Source organism: Lissotriton vulgaris, chromosome 5 (genome assembly GCF_964263255.1).
Source record: "Lissotriton vulgaris chromosome 5, aLisVul1.2, whole genome shotgun sequence".
NCBI lineage: Eukaryota > Metazoa > Chordata > Amphibia > Caudata > Salamandridae > Lissotriton > Lissotriton vulgaris.
Window position 1 is genome coordinate 698,087,927 of NC_141693.1, and position 25,623 is coordinate 698,113,549.

Consider the following 25,623-nt stretch of genomic DNA (forward strand, 5'->3'; position numbering starts at 1 on the left):
AGTTCCGGTGGATCCAAGGGTGGATCTGAAGATGTGAAGACCTGAAAGCAGAGAGGACAATGTTCAAAGTCACTAGCCAGTGACTACCGTGGAACCAGATTGGAACCAGGCGAGGTCGGGTGCAAACAGGCGTTGTCAGGTAGCTTCTCTCTGCAGCCACGTGGACACCGGGGGTCAAGGACGTCCAGGAGTCGGTCACGAGCTGTTTCACGCAGGCTTCTCGCTGTTGGCGGTGTCGGCAACTTGATCGGAGCAAACAGGCCTTGGCAAATGCAAGCCACGCAGAAGTTGAAAGATGCTTAACACTCGGACCAGCAAGGTCAGAGCGAGTGCTCCTTTTTACAGGAGCTTGGGTAGGTCTGGCGCAACCAGACCTGCTGTGTAAATCGTCGGTTTCGTCGCCAAGATGGCCGCTGACCACGTGGCTAGTGGCCGGGATGGTGCGTCGAGTGGCACAATGCAAAAGGGCCCCACGCAGATCGTGGAGATGCTGGAGGGCTGATCTTCGGTGCAAGGGCTGCTCGGTGGTGGGGGTTCTCAGTCCCCAAAGCACAACATCGAGGAGGCCTCAGAAGCTGCGCAGTCAGCTTTTCGAGTGTCTTCCAAGAGGTCTGGTCCCACGTCACTCGGTGCCTCCACGGGTCCCTTCTTTGCAGGGACTGTGGATCGGGCTCTGAGAGGTCTGGGAGTCTGGTTCTTGTCGGGCTCTGGGCTCGGGCTCTGGCGGGAGGCGGCGGCAAAGCAGACGTCGAGTTGCTGGTTGGTACCTGTGTTCACAGGGTGGCCACTCCTAGGCCACAAGGGAGGTTCTCTTCAGTCTTTTGAGCAGCAGAATGTCGAAGTCCAGTCGTCTTCTTAGTTTCAAGTTGATTCAGGATGATCTGCCGTGCAATGGCACTGCTCCTACTCTTATTCCCAATCTGAGGGGTGGATCACCTACTAGGTCCCTCCTCTGGGAGGAACCAGGAAGGGGGGCGGTTACACCCCCTTTCCTTTGTCCAGTTCCGCGCCAAGCCTGGGTCTGGAAAGTCCCAGGACCGGTTTGGACTGGCCTATGCACGGGGACACCTTGTGTGCCCCGGGCATGTCTGATTCTATTCAGCCCTGTCCTACCCAATACACAAAACCCTGTCTGGGGTGGTGCTCGCACCTCCCAAGGCAGGAAACCCTTTGTCCAGGCCACCATCTGCCGAGTTTCGGTCAGCAGCAGGAGGCCAGACTCGTGTCTGTGGTGGCAGCATCCATTTTGTGATGCTGAGGCTCTGGTTAACTTTAACCGGGGTTTAAGGTTACACACATGTCGTGTCCCTCTAGAAGGGTGGAATGCTATCCCCGTCGACAGACCTGTCGAGGGGATAGTATTCTAATTCGTATGACACCTTACTCGACATGTTTTGATAAAGCCAAACCAAAGATAGCATTTAACCGCGAGGATTATAATGCACTTAAGAGTATATGGTATGGCAATATCCCAGAACAGCTTAGGGATTGGTTCCCGACAGCTGCAGACAGGCTCAGCTCATGCTAGAGCACCATCTCACATATTTCCAAGCACTCTGCCTCCAGGATTGATGAGGCCTTCCATAGGAGTGGCTGATAGGAACATATGTGTCCAGTTTATTGTTAGGCACAGACATACTGTACCTTAGTAAGAGGTGATTACACCAACTTACCCCAGCTGAGTGATCAGCCAGTTGTGTCAAATATGGAGGCCAGGCCAGGGGTGGCACAATGCATGCTGCAGCCCCTGGTTGGCCTTGAATACACCTATGCCCTGGGTACCTATGGTACACTACTACAGGGGCTAATAAGGTGAACCAGTTCCAATTCGTAATGCACCTAGAGTGCATTGGCAGTAATTTAGAGAGAGAACAGCAGGCTGTGGGTCTGATTAGCAGGCCCACAGCCACATTAAGTCAGAAACCAGTGAAGCAAAAAGCAAAAATGTGGGGTGACCATAGGATAGCAGACCCTACTCTCCTACATAACCCCCCCCCCAAACGCAGGGACATTAGACTAACCTTGACCAGTTGTGTCTTCATGTTCTAAGTGGAAGTACCTGGAGAGACCATCTGCGTTGCCATGGTCAGTCCCTGGGCGGTGCTCCACTGTAAAGTCCATCCCCTGTAGGGAAATGGACCACCTGAGTAGTTTGGGGTTTTCACCCTTCATCTGATTAAGCCATAAGAGGGGCTTATGGTCGGTCTGAATCTTGAAGTGAGTGCCAAACAAGTATGGTCTCAACTTCTTCACGGCCCACACCACAGCAAAGGCCTCCCTCTCTATAGCTGACCAACGTTTCTCTCTGGGGGTCAGCCTTCTGCTAATGAAAGCAATGGGCTGGTCCTGGCCATCTACATTAAGCTGTGAAAGCACTGCTCCCACTCCCAACTCAGAAGCATCTGTTTGGACAATGAACTCTCTTGAGTAGTCAGGACTCTTCAGGATAGGTGCAGAGCACATGGCCTTCTTCAGGTCATCAAATGCCTTTTGACAGATTTCTGTCCACTGAACCTTTTTGGGCATCTTCTTAGATGTCAGATCATTAAGAGGAGTCACAATGGACCCATAGTTCTTAACAAACTTCCTGTAGTACCCAGTCAGGCCCAAGAAAGCTCTGACCTGAGTCTGGGTGGTTGGAGGGGACCAGTCCCTGATGGTCTGGATCTTACTCTCCAGTGGTTGAACTTGGCCTCCACCTACAAGGTGGCCCAGGTATACAACCTTACTCTGCCCTATCTGGCACTTTGTTGCCTTGATAGTGAGGCCTGCCTTCTGCAGAGCCTCAAGCACTTCCTTCAGGTGGACCAGGTGATCCTCCCAGGTGGAGCTAAAGACAGCAATATCATCCAGATAAGCTGCACAAAAGTCATCCAACCCAGTAAGGACTTGATTCACCAACCTTTGGAAGGTGGCAGGTGCATTTTTCAAACCAAAGGGCATCACCACAAACTGATAATGCCCACTAGGGGTAGAAAATGCTGTTTTGGCTTTAGACTCCTCAGCTAACCTGATTTGCCAGTAGCCAGCTGTCAAGTCAGATGTGCTCAAATTTTTGGCAGAAGCCAACTTGTCAATGAGCTCATCTGCCCTTGGAATAGGGTGTGCATCTGTCCTGGTGACAGCATTGAGTCCTCTGTAATCCACACAGAACCTCATCTCTCTCTTGCCATCTTTGGTGTGAGGTTTGGGGACCAGAACCACTGGGCTAGCCCAGGGGCTCTCTGAAGGCTTAATAACACCTAATTTCAGCATCTTTTGCACCTCAGTCTTTATACAGTCCCTGACGTGGTCAGGTTGCCTGTAAATCTTGCTCCTTACAGGAAGACTGTCACCAGTGTCCACCACATGGGTACACCAGTTAGTCTGACTGGGTGTCAAGGAGAACATATGTCTGTATGCCTGTAGAACTTGTCCGCAGTCATGTTGCTGATGCTCAGTGAGGCTGCCACCTAAGGCCACACCATCAACTGAACCATCCCCAGGGTTCTGAGTGAGCAGGTCTGGGAGAGGGTCACTCTCTTCCTCCTGTCCCTCATCTGTAGCCATGAGCAAGCCCATGTCTTCCCTGCTGACATATGCCTTCAATCTGTTTACATGGAGCACCCTGTGGGGGCTCCTGGGAGTTCCTAGGTCCACCAAGTAGGTAACCTCTCCCTTCTTTTCCAGAATTGTATGGGGTCCAGACCATTTGTCTTGGAGTGCTGCTGGGGCCACTGGCTCCAACACCCATACCTTCTGTCCAGGCTGAAATTCAACAAGGACAGCCTTTTGGTCATGCCAAGCTTTCTGTAATTCTTGGCTAGCCTCAAGGTTTTTGGATGCCTTTTCCATGTACTCTGCCATCCTGGAGCGGAGACCAAGTACATAGTCCACTATGTCTTGCTTAGGCTTTTTGAGAGGTAACTCCCATCCTTCCTTCACTAGATACAGGGGTCCTCTTTCTGGGTGCCCAAACAACAATTCAAAGGGGCTGAAGCCAACCCCCTTTTGAGGGACCTCTCTGTAAGCAAACAAAAGGCAGGGCAGTAGGATGTCCCATCTTCGCCTGAGCTTTTCAGGTAATCCTTTAATCATGCCCTTTAGGGTCTTGTTAAATCTCTCAACAAGCCCATTGCATTGTGGGTGATAAGGAGTGGTGAACTTGTAGTTGACACCACATTCCTTCCACATAGCTGTCAAATATCCTGACATGAAGTTGGCACCTCTATCAGATATAACCTCCTTAGGAAACCCCACTCTGGAGAAAACTCCAAGTAAGGCCCTGGCCACAACAGGAGCTGTTGTGGTCCTAAGTGGAATTGCCTCTGGGTACCTGGTGGCATGATTCACTACCACCAGTATGAATCTGTGCCCAGATGCTGTAGGGGGATCCATTGGACCAACAATATCATTCCCCACTCTTTCAAAGGGAACCCCCACCACAGGTAGTGGTATCAGGGGGGCCTTTGTTGTTCCACCTGCTTTACCACTGGCTTGGCAGGTTTCACAGGAGCGACAAAACTCCTTGGTGTCTTCAGACATGTGAGGCCAGTGAAAGTGAGGGACAAGCCTGTCCCAGGTCTTGTTCTGGCCTAAGTGTCCTGCTAAAGGAATATCATGGGCCAAGGTGAGAAGGAAACCCCTAAATTGCAGAGGTATAACCAACCTCCTGGTTTTACCAGGCTTGGGGTCTCTACCCTCTGTGTAAAGGAGTCCTTCATCCCAATAAACTTTATGGGCACCTTGAGCATTCACAGCAGCCTCAGCAGCAGCCTGCTGTCTGAGGGGTTCAAGAGCGTCGAGTGGCACAATGCAAAAGGGCCCCACGCAGATCGCGGAGATGCTGGAGGGCTGATCTTCGGTGCAAGGGCTGCTCGGTGGTGGGGGTTCTCAGTCCCCAAAGCACAACGTCGAGGATGCCTCAGAAGCTGCGCAGTCAGCTTTTCGAGTGTCTTCCAAGAGGTCCGGTCCTACGTCACTCGGTGCCTCCACGGGTCCCTTCTTTGTAGGGACTGTGGATCGGGCTCTGAGAGGTCTGGGAGTCTGGTTCTTGTCGGGCTCTGGGCTCTGGGATTATAATGCACTTAAGAGTATATGGTATGGCAATATCCCGGAACAGCTTAGGGAGTGGTTCCCGGCAGCTGCAGACAGGCTCAGCTCATGCTAGAGCACCATCTCACATATTTCCAAGCACTCTGCCTCCAGGATTGATGAGGCCTTCCATAGGAGTGGCTGATAGGAACATATGTGTCCAGTTTAGGGTTAGGCACAGACATACTGTACCTCAGTAAGAGGTGATTACACCAACTTACCCCAGCTGAGTGATCAGCCAGTTGTGTCAAATATGGAGGCCAGGCCAGGGGTGGCACAATGCATGCTGCAGCCCCTGGTAGGCCTTGGATACACCTATGCCCTGGGTACCTATGGTACACTACTACAGGGGCTAATAAGGTGAACCAGTTCCAATTCGTAATGCACCTAGAGTGCATTGGCAGTAATTTAGAGAGAGAACAGCAGGCTGTGGGTCTGATTAGCAGGCCCACAGCCACATTAAGTCAGAAACCAGTGAAGCAAAAAGCAAAAATTTGGGGTGACCATAGGATAGCAGACCCTACTCTCCTACAATCACCAAGAAAGGGATGTTTATATGGTCAAATATGTGGAACAGACCTTCCAGTTTAGCCAATCTATATCAGTGAATGAGGTCGAGGTAGACTTTAAGCAGGGCATGCATAGGAAAGCACCTGGACCAAACGAAGACCCAGTGGACTTTAAAAAAAATAATCTTGTCCCCTGGATTGCAATGCCTACTAACGTCTGTAGAGCTTTGAAACACAATAAGGGTACACCACAAGTAGTGACAATATAAATACATTTCCAAATAAGATTCCAAAATATGTGCAAATCTCTTTTTATTCTTTTTTTTATTCTTGCATTCTACTAAAAATGTATAAGTTGCCAATTTCACAGCAGAAAGAGCCAATGCTTTTTGTCCATAGCAATGGACTTCTTCAGGGCAAAGATGTATTCCGAGGTAGTGTCATCAGGTAAAGTTCACACATGAGGCAACAGTGGCCATCATCTAAAATGCATGTCGGTATGGATCAGTATGTCATCGACCCCCAATAAGAAGATGAAGCAGCATATGGTAGTATCCGCAAATATTTATATCATAAAATGGGATAGAATCTCCATATATCCAACTGGGAATATGTCATTCGATTTCAAAAATAGTGGTCCATCCACCCCACTGTAGAACTTGAATAAGTGCCATAGACTGCAGACAAGTAGGCATCTGACACTCCCTGTGCGTCAGGCCTAGGTGATGATGGCTGTTGTCGCGTGTATGAACTTTACCTGATGACACTACCTTAGAATATATCTTTGCCCTGAAGAAGTCCATTGCTATGGACGAAGCTTGTTGGCTGTTTCTGATCTAAAATTGGCGACATATACATTTTTGGGGAATCTTATCAGGGAATATATTTATATTGTTACTACTTGTGGTGCACCCTTACTCTATTTCACATTGAAATGTCCTTGTTATGGGGATCCATCATGGCATTAGGTGCTGATATTGTGTGCACACATAGATCATATTTCTCTTACCACTTCTTTAGTGACACAGAGTAGGTGCAGCGTGCTGGGGTTGGCTGTCAAATTAGTGTTTTATTACATCATTAGAGCTGCTATTGTTGTCCCAGTCCCCTTAACTTGGAAAAAGACCACTGCTGTCTCAATGTTTAAGAAAGGTGACCACTCTGTATCCTATAGCGCTTTGGATAAGGAATGGGGAGGGTTGAGCAATGTCTCAATCTCTCCTTAATTGTTAGTAAGTACCACAAGTCTATAAAAAACTCATTACATCTGGCCTTCATGGACTTGTAGAGTGCTTTTGAGCGCCATGGCAAAATGTGGAAAATGTTGGGTGATATGGGGTGGAGGAAACTCTGGTTAGTCTCCTCTGGAGATTACATTGGAACAATGGACGAAATACAATATGGCCCTCACTCATTAGCTTCAACTAAAGGTGTTCACCAGAGATGTATTGTGGCCACTTTGCTTTTTCTCGTTTATGTAAATGGCCTGGAGGCACATTTATTGCAAAATAAACTGCATTATCCAAGGGTTAGCAACAACTTTATTCCAACGCTCCTCTATGCAGACAATGCTGTCCTTCTAGTAAGGACAGAGAACAGTCTGCAGAAAGCCCATGATGCCTTTGCTGAGTTCATGTCCCCTTTGGACTTGAAAATCAATTTTCAATATTCTATATCGTGGCCTGTGGCCCAAAAACAACTAAGTATAAAACTTCCACATGCAAGGAAATCCTGTTGATAAAATATCGAGTTTCTTCTATCTGGGAATTCTTTTTAATACACAACTAAAGTGGAACTCTTTGTTTATCTAAATGGCACAGCAAACAAATAGAGCAATCAAATCACTTTTTGCTTCACAGCCAAATTAGTCCAGAAGCCTGTTGGAAAATTATATATCCGTATAAAGCGAAATGCCTTTCAAATGCTACATTTGGGGGTGGAGTGTCGGGGTACTGCAACTGTTCCAAACTTCAAGTTGTAGAGAACAATTTCCTGAGGAGGCTTTTGATGATTCGTCGAGGTTTTTCAATCTTTTTTTGTAACTCCGAAGTGGGCTTGAATTATATACAAATCTTTTTAGGCCTGGCTCCCTTATTATTTTGGGTAAAAATCTGGATGACACCAGGATTGGAATTTTCAAAACACATTTTTCAGGACTGCCTGACTTTACGGAATGCTGAAAAAATATTTCCCGCCTGAGATATGTTAAACGCACTCTTCGTAAATTGAGCTTTATGTGGTCCTTTAATGATATAGCCCTTATCGCGCCTTCAGCTAAAGCCCACATTGAAAGGGCTCTGTCTAACCATCTGTAACAACCTACCCAGCAAAATGTCCATAGTAATTATAATGTTGCTTCTTCTAGTCAAGCAATGCAATTTTATTCATATTTTATTTTACCCTCACAGTATAGATTTAATCTAACTAAGTTTTGACTCTGTACTGTAAATGTTTTAGTTACATTTCCAGTTCAAGGTGGATGGCGGGAAATTCTTCCGCCATGCCCTTGTGATATTAACTCGAAACAATTCACATTGTAATTATTACTTTTCTGTGCACTTTATAAAACCTTAAGATCAATTGTTTTACTCTCCCTCCTGAGATTGTATAGCCTTAGTTCACACCAAGAAGGCTTCAGGTTTTTATACTCTCTTGAATCCCCTGAAGTTTTTCAAGCTGGTGTGAACTTTATAAGAGGGGTACTTTCTATCTGAAATTATTACGGATAATTGTTGTGTTTGGGATGATGATGAAACTTGTTTTATTGATGTATCTTCTGTATTGTGTATGAATTCTTGTATTGTGCTGTGTGTTTTTATGATTTTTATAAATGGAATAAAGTTTTATAACTGACTGACTGGAAAGGTTTGAGAATGTCCTTCTCATAGGCTCTGAAGGCATAATCATCATAGCACTCTTCATCTTGAATGGTGATTCCCATATTTGGATTTTGAATGATGAAATCCAATCAAATATGTCCTTCTTGTTTGTTTTTTCACTTCTGCACTTATTCTACTGCTGCTAGCTTGAAATCCGAAAGCCTTCATATGCTCCATGGTACTCATCTTCTAATGATCTATGTGTTGCCAACATCTCTGATATTGTATTATGATCACTTTCAATCGTTCATGTGGTTCTTGCAGTGGAAAAGCGTTTTCACTTTATCGTTGGGATCAGAAAATATTCAATTGGAGATCAAGCCTGTCAATTAAAGAATGTTGATGCATGTTCACCTTTGTCCGTGATATTTGGTTGAATATACTTTTGAAGAAATATGACAAGCTACTTCCCTTTAAATGCATGCTTTTGCAACTGCTAGTTAGGAGTTCTTGTTGTGTTTCTATTTCATGGGTGTGCTCCTCTCTTTCTGCTCTAGCATCAACATTCCCTACTCTCAGAGTCATGTGCTCTTAACACCCCATCCTTTCACTTTCTATGAAAGTCAGTATTAACAAATTATTTCTATGACCTAGTATATACACATGTATAAACCCTTGAATGGTTTTGGAGAATAGCAAAATAGCCATCACCTTGATGAAGACCGACCCTTGAATTTAGATTGAGCTCATTTGCAGTGTCAATGCTTAGGCTGAAAGTGTGGCATGGACCATGCAGTTCTTGACTTACGTTAGATACCAATAGATTAAAGAAATATTACTTAATGACTTTAACTGGAATTTTTAAATTTGAAAATGCTAATAATATGTTGTGCTGACTGGATCATTTTGTGAAAAATTAGTTTGCATTCTATATAAAGTGATACAAATTGTTGTTCGCATTGAAAGATAGAATCTTTTATCACCTACTTTCAGGTTGATTTTGGCTTTGCGAAAAAGATTGGACCTGGAAAGAAGACTTGGACATTTTGTGGTACGCCTGAGTATGTTGCCCCAGAGATTATCATGAACAAGGGCCATGATTTTGGAGCAGACTACTGGTCACTGGGGATCCTGGTCTACGAGCTCCTCACAGGAAGGTAAGCAACTTGAGAAATATTTTGCATTCTAGAAATCATAAGACATTTGACATCAGAGTATGGCTTGACACAAAAGCAGGTTGATATTGTCAATGATTGTAATACATAAACATAAAAGGTTGGGGCATAGGATCAGGGCCATGTGAGTCTCAGTAGACAGTGACCTTGTTTACATAAAATAAACCTTCACAGGACAAATGTGAGAAGTTGGCCTGGTATATGATGATCACTAATTCTAGTGAGCACCTTGCACCAGTCCATGCACCAGTCCAAACGACCCTCATGGTGATTGGTTGTAAGTCAACCTTATAGACCAGCTATCCTAGTGGTAGCATGGACAAAGCAGTCTTAGGCTAAACTCAAGAGGGCATGTGAAGCCAGCTGTTTTTCCATATGCAATCCTTTGAACATCAAATGAAAGGACACCACACAAGTTATATATTATAAAATATATGTATTTATTACTAGAATAATCCCCTATACTCTTCATGAGCACAGAAGTACAAGCGTTAAACAAAGAACTTCATACAGCATATAAAAGTTGCACAAATATGGATAGGCCCTGGTGGCCACTCAAACCATATGCTAAAATAGTGGTATAAGAAGCACGTCACGAACAATTGTAAGGCCTAGGGCCTTGAGAATCGCTGGGACTACTCTGGACTAACAAAGGTTAGGACATAGGAGGCCCACAGGATGCGGGTGCAGTGTCTATAGGCACTCTCGTTTAACATACAAGTCAATGGTGCGTAAAAATTAGAAAGTTACTGTTTTAGGAGTCTTCCGACTGGACTAGAACTTAGCCACCTAAAACTAGGACACTAGAGGTGTAAACCACTACAGGATCCCCAGAGTACTCTCGTTACCTCACCCATAGGAAGCAGGTGCATAGGTGTCAAAGTGCGCCGGGTTTCGTCGTGGAGTTCTATGGACCCCGGAGGTGAAGATGCTGCAGGCGACCAGGAGAGAAGCGTCCGGTTGGATCCAAGGGTGGATCGAAGATGTAGAGTACCTGAAAGCAGAGGGGACAGAGTCTAGGTCACTAGCCAGTGACCAGCGTGGAACTAGGAAGGAACCAGGCGATGTTGGGTTGCGATCAGGTGATGTTGTAAAGCTTGTCTCCGCTGCCACGTGGACCAGGAAGGATCGAGGATTACTAGGTGGTAGACACAAGCTGTCCCCCAAAGGCTCTTGCTGTCGGCGGTGTCAGCTCTCGAATCGAAGTCAACAGGCCTTGGTAAATGCAACCCACCAGGACTCGAAGATGGCTTCTGGATCAGACCGGGAAGGTCTGATGGACTGCTCCTTTTCAGGGGAGCAAAGGCCAGTCTGGAGCAACCAGACCATCAGTTTAAATTTAAAGGTTCATCTTCTCAGAGGCCACTAGCCAACAGGTAATTGACCAGACAACGCGTCAAGCAGGAAAATGCAAAAGGGCCCCACGCAGCACTCTGTGAGTGTGGAGAAGTGATCTTTGGTGCAAAAGCTGCTCAGAGCTGGGGCTTTTCAATCCCCAATGCACAGCTCCGAGGGTGCCTCGGGAGCTGCACGGGAAGCACTTTGCTGGCTTTCCAAGATGGCCGGTCCCACTTCTCTCGTCACCTCCACGGGTCTCAGCTTTGCTGGGACTGTGGATCGGGCTTTTGGAAGTCTGGAAGACTGGTCCTTGTTGGTCTCTGTCATTCAAGCTCCGGCGGGAGCAACAACAAAGAAAACCTTCGAGCACTGATGGTGCCTGCTTGCTCAGGGTGGTCTTCTACGTCAAGTAGGATGTCAAAGGGTCCAGAGTTTTGTATCAAAGTTTCAGTCAGGATGATCTGCAGTGCCAAGGCACAGCTCCTACCTTTATTCCAAATCAAGGGGCTGGATCACCTGCTAGGTCCCTCCTATGGGTGGGACCCAGGAAGTGGGTGGTTACACCCCTTCCCTTTTGTCCAGTTTTGCGCTAGAGCTGGGGCTGGAGTGCCCCAGCACCAGTATGAACGGGGCTATGCCTGGGACACCTTGTGCACCCCAGGCAGTGTCTAGTTTCATTCAGCCCTCCCTGCCCCAATCCACTATCTCCTGTCTGGGGTGGTGTAACACCTCCCTGTGACAGGAAACCTTTTGTCCAGGCCTCCCCTGCCGGAGTTTCAGTCCGCAGCAGGAGGCCAGACTTGTGTCTGTGGCAGCAGCATCCATTTTGTGATGCTGAGGCTCTGGTTAGCTTTAACCGCGTTTAAGGAAAGTAACATGTCTTCTCCCTCTAGAAGGGTGGAATGCTACCCCCGTCGCCAGAACTGGCGAGGGGGTAGTATTGCAAAGTGTATGACACCTTACACAACATGTTTTGATAAAGCCAAACCATAGTTAGCATTCAACCGCGAGGTTCTTAATGCACTTAAGAGTATATGGTATGGCAATATCCCAGAACAGCTTTAAGGACTTGGTTCCGAAAGCTGCAGACAGGCTCAGCTCATGCTAGAGCACCATCTCACATTGTTAAGGCCTGCAATAGGAGTGACTTATAGGTATATATGTGTCTAGATATAGGTTTAGACATAGGTATACTATATCTAAGCAAGGGGTGATTACACGACCTTGCCCCAGCTGAGTGGTCAGCCAGTTGTGTCAGTTTGGATTTCCAGCCAGGGGTGGCAAAAGATATGCTGCAGCCCCTGGTAGGCCTTGGATGTACCTATCCCTGGGTACCTATAGTACACACTACAGGGGCTCATAAGGTGACCCCATATCCAATTGAAGATGTACCTAAGGTACATGGAGTCCATTTTACAGAGAGAGCAGATAGCCTGGGGTCCTTATTAGCAGGATCCCAGGCCAACTAAGTCGAAAACCAGCTAAACACTAGGCAACAAATCTGGGGTAACCATAGTCAGGTATCCACCTTCCTACAGCAAGCTTCAACGTAAAAAAGTTCTATTCGAATGTAAGAATCATTACAGAAGGCAAAACATAGTTATTTAAATTCAAATCAGCATCAATAATGAATCAAATATTGAAATTGCAAGAAGAATTGACATCAGGTCATGTCCAAAGCAAGAAATAGCCCAAACCACAATCTAGTTCAAAAGTCAGGAATAGTCTACATATGAATCAATAAAGAGACTAGTGTAAAAGGAAAACAGTCATTACAACTCTGTAATTAATTCACAGTGCCTTTACCACACTTGGAAAGTATATTTAAGGTAAGTATAAATGTTTGAGTGTGTGTACGTGTATATATATATATATATATTCACTGAAAAAAACATAGGTTTCAGGCCTTATATAGTTAGGAATTAGCTTTTAAAAAGCCTTTGAAATTCACTCAAAAAACTATACGTTTTAGGGGTGTTATAGTTAGCTGGACATTTCACTTATACAAAACCATTGAAATTGCTCCTATATAGTTAGTTGTACTAACTATATTTCGCGCACCCGCAATCCACTGCTGATGATGTCACATATTAGATCATTCATGACATGGTCAGAAACATCACTGATGACATCTCAAATGACATCAATGATATTCAAAGGTCTATCCAGGTCAGCTCCTATCCTGAAAAGTTGGGGGTGATTCATCAAGTTGGGACTGAGAAAAAAGGGGGGTCCAAAAAAGTGCTTTCTCCATGTTAATTTCTATTGGAAACTTTAGCCAAGGCTACAGCCTGAAGTGCTGAACGGAATTACAGCAAATTTGGCAAGAAGGTAGCGTTTGGTTCAGAATTTGACCTTTTTATTAAATGGTGTAAATCCGTTCAGTAGTTGCTGAGAAATTCGAAAAATAAAAGTCAAAAAATCAATTTCCATTAGGACACTTTAGCCAAGGCTACAGCCTGAACTGTTGAACAGAATTACATCAAAATTGGCAAAAAGGTAGTATTTGGTTCAGAAAGCGACCCTTTTTAAAATGGTGTAAATCCATTCAGTGGTTGCTGAGAAAATAAAAAAATGTAAATATTGATATCTAGGCTTGTGGTGGGTTCGTGAACCCTTCCGATTACGAGCTTCATTCTCATTGGCTGCCAATACTCCAAACCAGAAAGTGTTGGCAGCCATCTTGTGACTCTGTGGAAGAAGAAAACCCTAAATGAAAGTGAAAAATGAAGAAAAAGGGCAGGGTAGAAACATCCTGTCCCCCTAGCCCTGCTCAGGGGGTCCCACAAGGACCCCCCACATTTTTTATTTTTTTTAAACGTACAAATGCGCGCTGAGTGTGCGAATCCAGACAATTGTTTTTTTTAAATGATGTGGGGGTTCCTCCACTTCATTTAAATGAGCCCCCAGGTGGGCCAGGTCCCGGGGCAATAGCATGATTATACTGCCACCTACTCTAGGCTATGTAAAGTAGGTGCAGGATGGCACACAACCCTTCCAATGCCCCGGGGACCACCACCACACCAGGGCTTTGAAAATAGAGGGAGGGGGGCCGCGTGTCCCCCTCCTGGATCGCTGGGGACCACCACTGCCCTAGGCCGGGTTCTGCAATGTCCCGGGGTGTCCACCTCCGGGTCATTGCCGTTTGCTATGCCAGGGCGGAAGCGTGGCTTCCACCCTGAGATAGAAAACTCTGATTTGCTTTGTTGAAGCGAGAGGAGGAAAACCTCCTCTCACTTCAATAAAGAAAAGAATTGGTTTTGGGCAAGGGAAGCTGCATGTTAGTTGGACAAAAGGAATGCCGGCTCCCGCAGGAGGCCGGGAGCCAGCTGGACCGTGGGGTCATTGGGGCTCCCCTCACGGTCCCCAACAGAGAGGCCAGGCTCCGGAGGATAGGGTCCCCGGGCCCAGAAGTGCCCTGGGTGGGGGGCTACCTGGCCCCCCTCCTCTTTGAAAAAAATAAAATTATGTACAGGTGGGCATGCTTTAGGGGATGGGGTCCCCGAGGTGAATGTAAATTAATGAAAGTTAATTTTTTTTTCAAAAAAGTTTGGAGTTGTGACCCTAGCGCGGCCCCCTGGTGAGAGCACGTAGGGTGTGCAGCTCTCAGCACGACCCCCTGTTGTGAATACGAAGGGTGCACTGCTCTCAGAGCGGCCCCTTAAGGAGAACGCGCTGGGTACACGGCTCTCAGCGCGGCACTCATGTACTTCTCAGGTCTTTAAAACACTGAGGGGCATATTCTCAAGGACACATCGCTGAGTTAACGACACTTTATCGCAGGCAAAATGGTGATAATTTTAACGCACCATTCACAAGATGGTGCAAACAGCCCATATCACCATTGTACCAGCAATAGCAGCCTCAAAAAACATTGTCATGGATGTCCCAGGCAAATATCGCTAATGAGATGCAGAGTAGGTGTTCCAGAGCAAAAAGCAGCGGACACACTACTTCGCAACTTTCTCAATGACCAGCAAGATCTGCAAAGAGAACAAAAAACAGGTGATAAGGTGTGTTAGTACCAGGAAGTTTACACCTGCTCTAACTTGGTGTAAAGTCAAACTACAACCTGCTACATGAAAGGGAGCCCAGCCCACAGCCACACCTGAATGACAACAGATGCCATTGAGCCAACAATGATGCAGCTTGGACACCCAACAGTGCCCCAACAACCCCTGACACCACCCCTTGTCCGCCATCCCCCCAGACCCCCGACAAACAAATGTGACAGCAACCTTCCAAAATCTGGAACGTAACAAATCGGCGGATGTTGTACAATTATAATAATCAAGATGCATATGAGGTAGGACAAATTAGAATTACTGTTATATATGGACTTACATAGAAAACATTTTATATAAACAAAACAACAAAATAAAGGTAGGTACAGCCATGGCGTGTCATCCCTCGACAATCTGTGAATCACAGCCTGCAAGACAAAAAGCAAGATAAGATTGTGCGTCATGCCCCCATCAAAGGAGAGAAGGAGAAAGTGAGAGAGAGAGAGAAAGAAAGAAAGAAAGAGTGCGAGAAAGAGAAAGACAGAGAGAAAGAATGAGAGAGAGAGGAAGACAGAGAAAGAAAGAAAGAGTGAGAGTGATAGAAAGGAAGAGATGGAGAGGGAGAGTGAATGCCAACACTGCAGACAACACCCTCACAACTCACCTTTCCACCACCAGTGTGTCTCCAACCTCATGTCGGGACGTATTGCAGCCCTCAAGCTCACTCATCTGAAACAAAGTATGGAAACAGTAATGGCAGGGTACATACAACTGCACACGCCTTCATCGCTGTTCTACCCCTGTGCACCCACGCTGCTGCACCCCATCCACTCCAGCCACCCAGAGTTGTCTGCCCCCCCCTGCGCACCCAGGCTGATGCATACCATCCACTCCCACCGCCCAGAGGTGACTGCCCGCCACTGCGCAAACAAGCCTCTCTGCTCACCTTCCACAACCGGCGTGTGTCCAAGAAGGCCCACCACATGCGGAAGTGAGCTTCAAGGCCGGGGCACGTGTCCTTGGCAGCCAGAAGGTCAAACATTTGATTCTGGGTCCTGATATCGCAATGGCTGAGAACATATCAATGCACCGTGCAGAGGAGTCCTCTTTGTGTGGTGTACACATGGTCCAGCGAGCTCACATTTCAAATCGGGTCTTGATTGCCAGGATGGTGTATCGAGGCCTGTGCATCATCGCAGGCTGCACACCCGCTCAGCTCTGGTGGCACTAACTTAGTGGAACTCAAGTCATCGCCACTTTGCGTGAGACCTGTGTCGGCCAAAGTACCTCGGCTGCCACCAACATAATAAGCACAGGGATACACCCAAATAGAGAGTGGAAATGGCATCAAACATGTGTGCCGGCCCTTTTTATTGGCAGGGTCACATGTCCTGTGATACCTGTGCTGCATGGGTGTGGTATGGGTGTAAACCAGCTGTGAGGGAGTAGCTGTGGCATGCTGACAACTAGACCTGTGATCAGCAAATCACTGCAGGAAGACCTGGGACATGTAGCGTTGTAGTTTCCTCCCTGTAAGCGTAAGCGGAGTGGGTTAGCTGAAACGTGCATCCTTCACGGCTTGAATTCGCACACCCACCGAGATATGTACATGATGGATGCGAGACTCCACTTTTTTCTCCACAAAAAAAATATATATCTGTATATAATAATATTTAAGAAAACAGAAGACATTATATACTTTTAATAACAAACACAAAAATTACAAAAACTATTTGTATAATATTTTTAAAGTTACAAAATATCACCCAAAAAAACTTCAAAATTACTGAAAAAAACATAGGTTTAATGAACATTATATTTAGAAATTAGCATTTCAAAAACCTTTGAAATTCACAAAAAAAAACATAGGTTTCAGGGACATTATAGTTAGAGATTAGCATTTAAAAAAACATTTGAAATTCACTGAAAAAAAACATAGGTTTCAGGGTACGTCCCTAAATGTTCCCTGTTGGCAATTTATCTTCCTGAAGGTGCTCCTATCTCATTCCTCATTGGCCTCCGGGCCACCTTACTTCTTCTTTTCAGGCTTTGCAGCCTTGTCCAGACCTTATTTTCGAGGTGCAGATCCAAGGCAACCAAGTCCATCACTTAAGAAGGATGCTGCTAGATGAATACCATATATCTCAAAAATTCATTCGAGGTCTGGACAAGGCTGCAAATCCTGGAAAGAAGAAGTGAGGTGGCCCGGAGGCCAATCAGGAATGGGATAGGAGCACCTTCAGGAAGATACATTCGCAACAGGGAACATTTTTTTTAAAACGCGAGGTATGCGTACCGTACGCTTACGTAAAAAACTTGGGGTGATTCGTCAAGCGGGGGCCAAGAAAAAAGGGGGTCCCAAAGAGTGTTTTCACCATGCAATTTTACATAGGAACCTTTAATCATAGCTACAGCCCAAACTGCTCAACGGAATTACACCAAATTTGCCAGAAAGGTAGACCTTGGTTCAGAGATGTGCCTTTTTGTTAAATGGTGTAAATCAGTTCAGTAGTTTTTTAGATAACAAAGGAAAAATACGTATATATCTGGGCGGAGCCTAACCACACATCTCATCGTGAGATCTGATTGGCTGTCAGCACGTCATCCAAGAAGTGTTGGCAGCCATCTTGGGACCAATATAAATGATAGCACCTCATTAAAAAGCATTGCAGTTAATAAAAGGTTTTAAGATATTAGCTACATTCAAAATCAATTGTTGATGGTACCATACTCATTTTATGAATTATAGTGTGTTCTAAGGTGATTTTACCTTGTGAAAAAGCCTTCTGCTGGGATATTTGTTTGAGAGAAAAGTATTTTATCATGATTTTCCCACAGAGATTTGGAAGGTGATCTATAAGCTAAACTGAGAGCATATTTTCTGTAAATTCACATTATCTTTCTCAGTCATGTGAGAATGAAGTCTGACATTCTCAGTAAAACATGAACATCCAACAAGGGCAGAGATTGTCAGTTGATTCCTTTGTGTTCTACTGCAGCTTCCCAGAGTGTTCTTAAGAACAACTAGAGCGCTAACAGTCCTATTATGACAAAAGTATGGCACACCTGAAGCCATCTTGATTGAAATAAAGTGGTAACTCTTAAAGCATTTACTTTAAAAAGGAACAAAATAAGGGGGTTCATTTTGCCATAGAAAGTATGATTAGTGCTGCAGAAAGATAAATTAGGGCACATTTTGAGTGACTTCTCAAATCCTCTTCTATTTCATTGAAACATTCTGACATGCCGACTGAAACATGATATTTCAATACCAGCAGCAGACTTCCCTGGTGAGCAGTAGCTTTACTACAGTGATCTAATAAGCAACTAGAGTGCTAACATTCAGAATTTATGGCAAATATGTGACACATCTGAATGCCTTCTTGATGGAATCAACGTAAAAAACGGAAAGTATTTCCTACTTAGGAGACTGTAGTAAATGAAGAAATTAGAAAGCTTCATAACAAATACGTCTCCCAACATGGCCACCAGAGACAAAAGAGCCCAAATGTAGCACAACTATCACCCAAATGTAGCCCAAGTGTAGACCAATGACAGAATGTTCCAGAGTGTTCTAAAGAACAACTAGAGCGCTAACAGTCTTACTTAAGACAAAAGTATAACTACTACTGCTCTAATTGGGCAACCTCTTGTTTTATCTATTTGTAATAACACAATGTTTATATAAAAAATGAAGTTGAAAAGATGTAACAATGAATTAAATACATTGTATTTTTGCCTCGGGTCGTAGTGGCTGTCTATCACTTACACTAAGATTATTGATTAAATTAGAGCAGATTTGATTGTGGTGCTCTGTACTGGTAGAAATTCAGAAATAACAATTGATTAAGTCAACTTATGTAATCAATAGGTCTAGGACCATTGTTTATTTATATCGCAACATACCCAGGTCCATACCTTATGGGTTACCCCATTTTCTTAATGGTTATGACAAAAGTATGGCACACCTGAAGCCATCTTGATTGGAATAAAGTGCTAACACTTAAAACATTTAATTTGCAAAAAACACAATGAGGGGGTTCATTTTTCCCTAGAAATTATGATTAGTGCTGCAGAAAGAAAAATTAGGACACATTTTGACTTCTCAAATCCTCTTCTATTTCATTAAAAAATTCTGACATGCAGACTGAAATATGCACTTTGAATACCAGCAGCAGACTTCCCTGGTTAGCAGTAGCTTTACTACAGTGATCTAATGAGCAACCAGAGTGCTAACATTCAGAATGTATGGCAAATGTGTGCCACACCTGAATGCTTTTTTGAAGGAACCAAAGTAAACAAGCATTGAAAATGCAATAGGTCTCGCCCTTGTTTAAGTTAAAGCAATTCTCTTTGTAATTAGGTGGTTTGTTAGCTTTGCTTGTATTAGTGTTTTTCAAACGTTCATGTACATAGCATGCATATGTATATATGTATACGTATGCATGCATTTATATTTGTATGTATATAGATATGCATTTTATGTATATGTTTATATATATTCACTGAAAAAACCATAGATTATAGGGGTGTTATAGTTAGGTGGACATTTCACTCGTACAAAACCATTGAAATTCCAACTTTATAGCTCAAGCACTCCACTACTGATGATGTCACACATTACATCATTCATGACATGGTCAGTGACATCACTGATGACATCACTGATGACATCTCAAATGACATCACTTATGCTTTGCAAATTGGCAATAGACTTTTAAGTACAGTAGTTACAGTTGTTGCAATGGGCAACACAATTTCAAACACAATGCAACATTGACCTCAATAAGAATTTCTAGTTAAATGCAATTAGTTACTTTATGGATTACTTTTCTAACCACAGGACTGGAGCCTACATTCAGTCCTGGGACATCTCCTGTAAACAGTTGAGTAAAAGCGTTTTGGTTACAGTAGTAATTTTTAAGGAATATTATTGTATTTTAAAAGTTGACACTTAGAAACTTTTTCACATAGAATCACCAATGTTATCCTATGGGAGGAAATTTACTTAGCCGGTAAATAGTGTTATCATTACTTTTTCTTACTCAGTGGTGGATCCTGGATCCAGCACTGGTGTATCTCCTGTAAACAGTTAAAAGAATGCGTTTAAGTCATACAGGCGATTTTTTAGGAATATTTGTAGTTTGTGAAAATAGACACTTAGACACATTTCTGGTGAAAACCAGACAATGGATTCCTATAGAAGGAAGTACAAGGTACTGGTAAGTATGGATAGAATTACTTTTCAGGGTCAGTGCTGGGCTAAAGATGCAGCACTGAGGGCTCTCCTGATATCAGGTGAGTAAATCGGAATTCATTGTTCGGATGATTTTAGATGAATATTTTAAACTCCACACTTAAATATTCAAGTGCTACCAGTCAATGTTAGCCTATGGAAGGAAATTCAAGTTACTGGTAAGTATGGTTAGAATTACTTTTCAGGATCACTACTGGGCTCAGTGATGCAGCACTGAGGTCTCTCCTGATAACAGGTGAGTAAATCGAAATTCGTAGTACATCCAGTAAGCGCCACAGAGCTGCAAAGCAGAGAGATGTAAAAAGGGACACGGCCTGCACCACCTCTCTGCAACGCAGTACAGTGGCGCTTCCTGGAAGCACTTGGTGGGCTACTTGGCCCCCAGTGTCCCTCAGGTTTGAAGTGGATTTATTTCCCCAACTTAAAATGTGTCACAGGGCGTGTTTACACACATCACGTCAGACCCCGTCCCCTCACTTCACCACTGTGTAACCGCACTCTGTGGCCGTTCTAAGTTGAGAGATTAACTCCCCTTCAATCCTAAGGGTCCCTAAGGTCGAACTAGCCCACTAGGTACCTCCAATAAGCGCCACAGAGCTGCGTTGCAGAGAGGTGTAAAAAGGGGCGTGGCCTCTGAACACCTGTCTGCAACACAGCTCCCTGACGCATACTGGAGATACCTGTTGGGCTAATTAACCCTCAGGGAACCTCAGTATTGAAAGAGAATTAATTATGCAACTTAAAATCCTCCACGGGCGTGTTTGCACAATGGTGAAAGAAAGGGGCATGGCCTGGGGTGACATGACTGCAAACACACCCTCTGGCGCGTTTTAAGTTAGAGAATTAATTCCTCCTCAATCTTGTGGGTCCCTGGGAGCCAACTAGCCCACCAGTTACCTCCAGTTTGCGACAGGGGGCTGCGTTGCAGAGAGCCAGAGAAACAGGTCAGCAGAGCTGCTCTAGAGCCTAAGAAGCAGGTCTGCAGAGCTGCTCTAGAACCAGAGACCCAGGTCAGCAGAGCTGCTCTAGAGCCTAAGAAGCAGGTCTGCAGAGCTGCTCTAGAACCAGAGACCCAGGTCAGCAGAGCTGCTCTAGAGCCAGAGACCCAGGTCAGCAGAGCTGCTCTAGAGGCAGAGAACCATGTCAGCAGAGCTGCTATAGAGCCATTGAACCAGGTCAGCAGAGCTGCTTTAGAGTAAGAGAAACTAGGTCAGCAGAGCTGCTTTACAGGAGATAACCAGGTCAGCAGATTTGCTTTTGAGGGAGAGAACCAGGTCAGCAGAGATTTTCTAGAGCCAGAGAAACATGGTCAGCAGAGCTGCTTTAGAGCCATAGAACCAGGTCAGCAGAGCTGCTCTAGAGGCAGAGAACCAGGTATTCACTCTCTACTACTCGCTCTCTACTACTCTCTACTATTCACTCAACTACTCACTCTCTAATACTCTAATTCTCACTCTACTACTCACTCTTGACTACTCTAAACTACTCACTCTCTACTCCTCCACTAGTCTTTACTACTCACTCTCTAGTAGTCAGTCTCTACTACTCTACTACTCTCTCTCTACTACTCACTCTCTACTACACACTCTCTACTACTCATTCTCTACTACTCCCTACTAATCACTCTTTACTAGTCTCCCTCTACTACTCACTCTCTACTACTCGTTACTACTCTCTCTCTACTATTCACTCTCTACTACTCTCTACTACTCACTCTCTACTACTCACTCTACTACTCATTCTACTACTCACTCTCTACTACTCACTCTCTACTACTCACTCTCTACCACTCACTCTCTACCACTCTCTCTCTACTACTCTCTACTACTCAATGTACTATACACTCTCTACTACTCTCTACTACTCTCTCTCTACTACTCACTCTCTACTACTCACTCGCTACTGTGCTCTACTACTCACTCTCTACTACTCACTCTCTACTACTCTCTACTACTCACTCTCTACTACTCTCTACTACTCACTCTACTACTCACTCTCTACTACTCTCTACTACTCTCTACTACTAACTCTCTAATACTCACTCTCTAATACTCACTCTACTACTCTACTACTCACTCTCTGTTACTCTCTCTACTACGCTCTAATACTCTCTACTACTCTCTACTACTCACTCTCTACTCCTCCACTAGTCTTTACTACTCACTCTCTAGTAGTCAGTCTCTACTACTCTACTACTCTCTCTCTACTACTCACTCTCTACTACACACTCTCTACTACTCATTCTCTACTACTCCCTACTAATCACTCTTTACTAGTCTCCCTCTACTACTCACTCTCTACTACTCGTTACTACTCTCTCTCTACTATTCACTCTCTACTACTCTCTACTACTCACTCTCTACTACTCACTCTACTACTCATTCTACTACTCACTCTCTACTACTCACTCTCTACTACTCACTCTCTACCACTCACTCTCTACCACTCTCTCTCTACTACTCTCTACTACTCAATGTACTATACACTCTCTACTACTCTCTACTACTCTCTCTCTACTACTCACTCTCTACTACTCACTCGCTACTGTGCTCTACTACTCACTCTCTACTACTCACTCTCTACTACTCTCTACTACTCACTCTCTACTACTCTCTACTACTCACTCTACTACTCACTCTCTACTACTCTCTACTACTCTCTACTACTAACTCTCTAATACTCACTCTCTAATACTCACTCTACTACTCTACTACTCACTCTCTGTTACTCTCTCTACTACGCTCTAATACTCTCTACTACTCTCTACTACTCACTCTCTACTCTATATTACTCACTCTCAACTTTATACCTCTCTACCTCTCTCTCTACTACTCTCTACCTCTCTACCTCTACACCTCTACCTCTACACCGCTACCTTTCTATCGCTCTCTACCTTTCTCTACAGCACACATATGCACATATATATATATATATATGCATATGCATTTATATATATGTATGTATGTGTATATATATATATATATATATATATATATATATATATATATATATATATATATATATGTATGTATATATATATATATATATATACACATAAATATATATAAATATATATAAAAAATGCATATCTATATAAATACAAATATAAATGCATGCATATGCAGAAACGTTCTTGTTTTACAAAATGAATTTACTCCGCTATAAATCTGTATTCATGTGATTTTAACAGGAAAAATGGTCATTGATCACCCCCTGACTCTATAATGCCATACATACGTAAGAGTAGTATTTTTTCTATGTTGAATTGTATCACATGGTGTGCACTAGCATTTAAAAAATCCAGGCATTGTGGGTAAATGTTTGACTGTGAACAAGGGCATACACCCGAAATGCGTCAGTTTTGCTTCTGCTCAGTTTGCCTTAAATAAATCCTAATTTGCCTTATTTTGGATTTGTTTGGTCGTCTGTTTTGGTTCCTGGAAGCTGGAGCTACAGTTTGACTTTTTGCGCATTTATCCCGCGGAAGGTGGTTGCTTCCGCTACGAATCCACTCCCTGTAAGTTGTCCGACGTCTTCAACCAACGTGTGTTTCTTCTGTGGATCAGAATTTGACGACGGACCCTGCCTGCCGATATTGAACACACCCACTCTGAAACAAGCTCGCCGAGAACGCCGAATGCCGTGAAGAAAAACCCTCCGTGTGAAAGTTCATCTTCAATCGCAACGGTAAAGGGAAAACGGCCAAGTTTACGGTGGGGCTATAAGCTTGCTGGGTGAGTGTTTCATAGTGCATGCGAGGCGGTGGGGAGGAAACAGGCATTTGCGTGAGGGTGAGCAATGGTATAAAAACAACTCCGCACAGAGTAACCAGCCATATGTAAATCAGGCAAACTGAGCAGCAGTGATTGTGACAGAAGAAACAGTGAAGGGGCGAGAGGCAGCCTCGTTAGAATTATTTTCGAACTTGCCCAGAATCACCCAGAAAGGTGCTGCTGCTGCAGCAGGAACATCAGGGGCTACACAAACTAACCCCCCTTCCAATAAAACACAAATTAAGACTCTGATGAAACGCCTTGAAAAAATCATGAAAAACGAGGTAACCAAGTGGTGGGAGCATAAGTCCCTCACAATGTATATAGCGGAAGGACGCATTACACGGGGGTTACGAATTTTACTAACCCCGAGTTACGACAAACCCCATCCAGAAATGCTGAAAGAATGGGGGCACAGCAATTTGGATGCCTCCCGCAATTTAGTATTGATACTGATAAAATATGCACAGATTGACCGCTCACAGCTGCTTAAAGAAATGGAGGAAATTAATGGGGAGTTGCTAAAATTTGAACCCAATGACCTCATATCGACAACGAGAAAGGAGATTCAGGAAAGAGTCAACAAGCATGAGGATAAAATTAAAATTCGTAAAGCGTGGAAATTTGCGCGCAATAAAGATGATTACGAACATGGCAAAATTTATACATTCGCGCGCAAATTCGACAATGCCAAACGGCTCAAAATGAATGAGAAATCGGCCCCAACAACAGAAACAACTGGGGCATCATTGGCAGAAAAAGATCCTCATAGCCAAACCACTGAACAAATTCCATGTACTAATGACTCAATCTCAATCTCCAGCAGCAACACTAGTGTATATTCGGATGATGACGCTACAGCGAGGGGTGAAGATGCAGGAACTCCAATGATATTAGACTTACGCAAAGAGGTTGATTTTTTAGTCATTGCTCGACTACAGACCTTACACCCACGAAACCAACAACACAAACAGCAGAAAAAAGGGCCAGAATCAACTGCCGCAGGAAAGAGCGCCGTTGCAAACACAAACTCAAGCAACAACAACAAAAAGAAAAATATTGGCGCAACAACAAAAAATAAATGCAAAAACAATTGTCAATTTGTCATCTGCAACACTAACCACGGCAGAACAACAATTGCTTAGTCTTGGCCTTACCTTTTGCCCCCTAACGGATTTCAACTACACGGCGACAAGAATTGACGTGTTCTGTTACATCCGAAAACTCAAACTTTGCAAGTTTTTCAATGTCAAAAAAGGTTTAAGTAGCACAGATATGATACCAGTGGAACCCACCTCACCAGCTCTTCAGGCATGTGGCATCAGAAGCTTATTAACTCTAGTACAATTTGGTGAGGGCAATAATGATACTAACACTGACATTTCCACGCAGGAAGAATTAAGGGAGGCTGCAGCCCAACAAACGGGAGCAGGATCCAGTCCTTTCAAACCATCATCAAATTTTATGCCTATCATGCCTAGGGACGCCATAGACTCATTTCATGATGTGGTGACTGCAGATTTGAAAAAGTTATATCACCAGGTGAAACATCGCAGGAGAGCAAAGCAAGAACAAGAAAAACAATATTGGGACCTGGTAACTAAGTTAAAAAATGACCACCAGAACGTGGTATGCAGCTCTGATAAAGGAGGTAATATTGTTATCTGGCCCCAAA

General features: G+C 44.3%; 1 protein-coding gene across 2 annotated transcripts in view; it reads left to right on the forward strand.

The window, feature by feature from the left end:
• LOC147711410 (cGMP-dependent protein kinase 2-like) overlaps positions 1 to 25,623 on the forward strand; it is a 2,360,133-nt gene that overhangs the window by 1,936,997 nt on the left and 397,513 nt on the right. For both annotated transcript variants that reach the window (XM_086922130.1, XM_086922129.1), the window contains exon 15: positions 9,395 to 9,558. In XM_086922130.1, the coding sequence (XP_086778256.1) occupies positions 9,395 to 9,558 (164 nt within the window). The remainder of the gene's footprint in view (positions 1 to 9,394; positions 9,559 to 25,623) is intronic.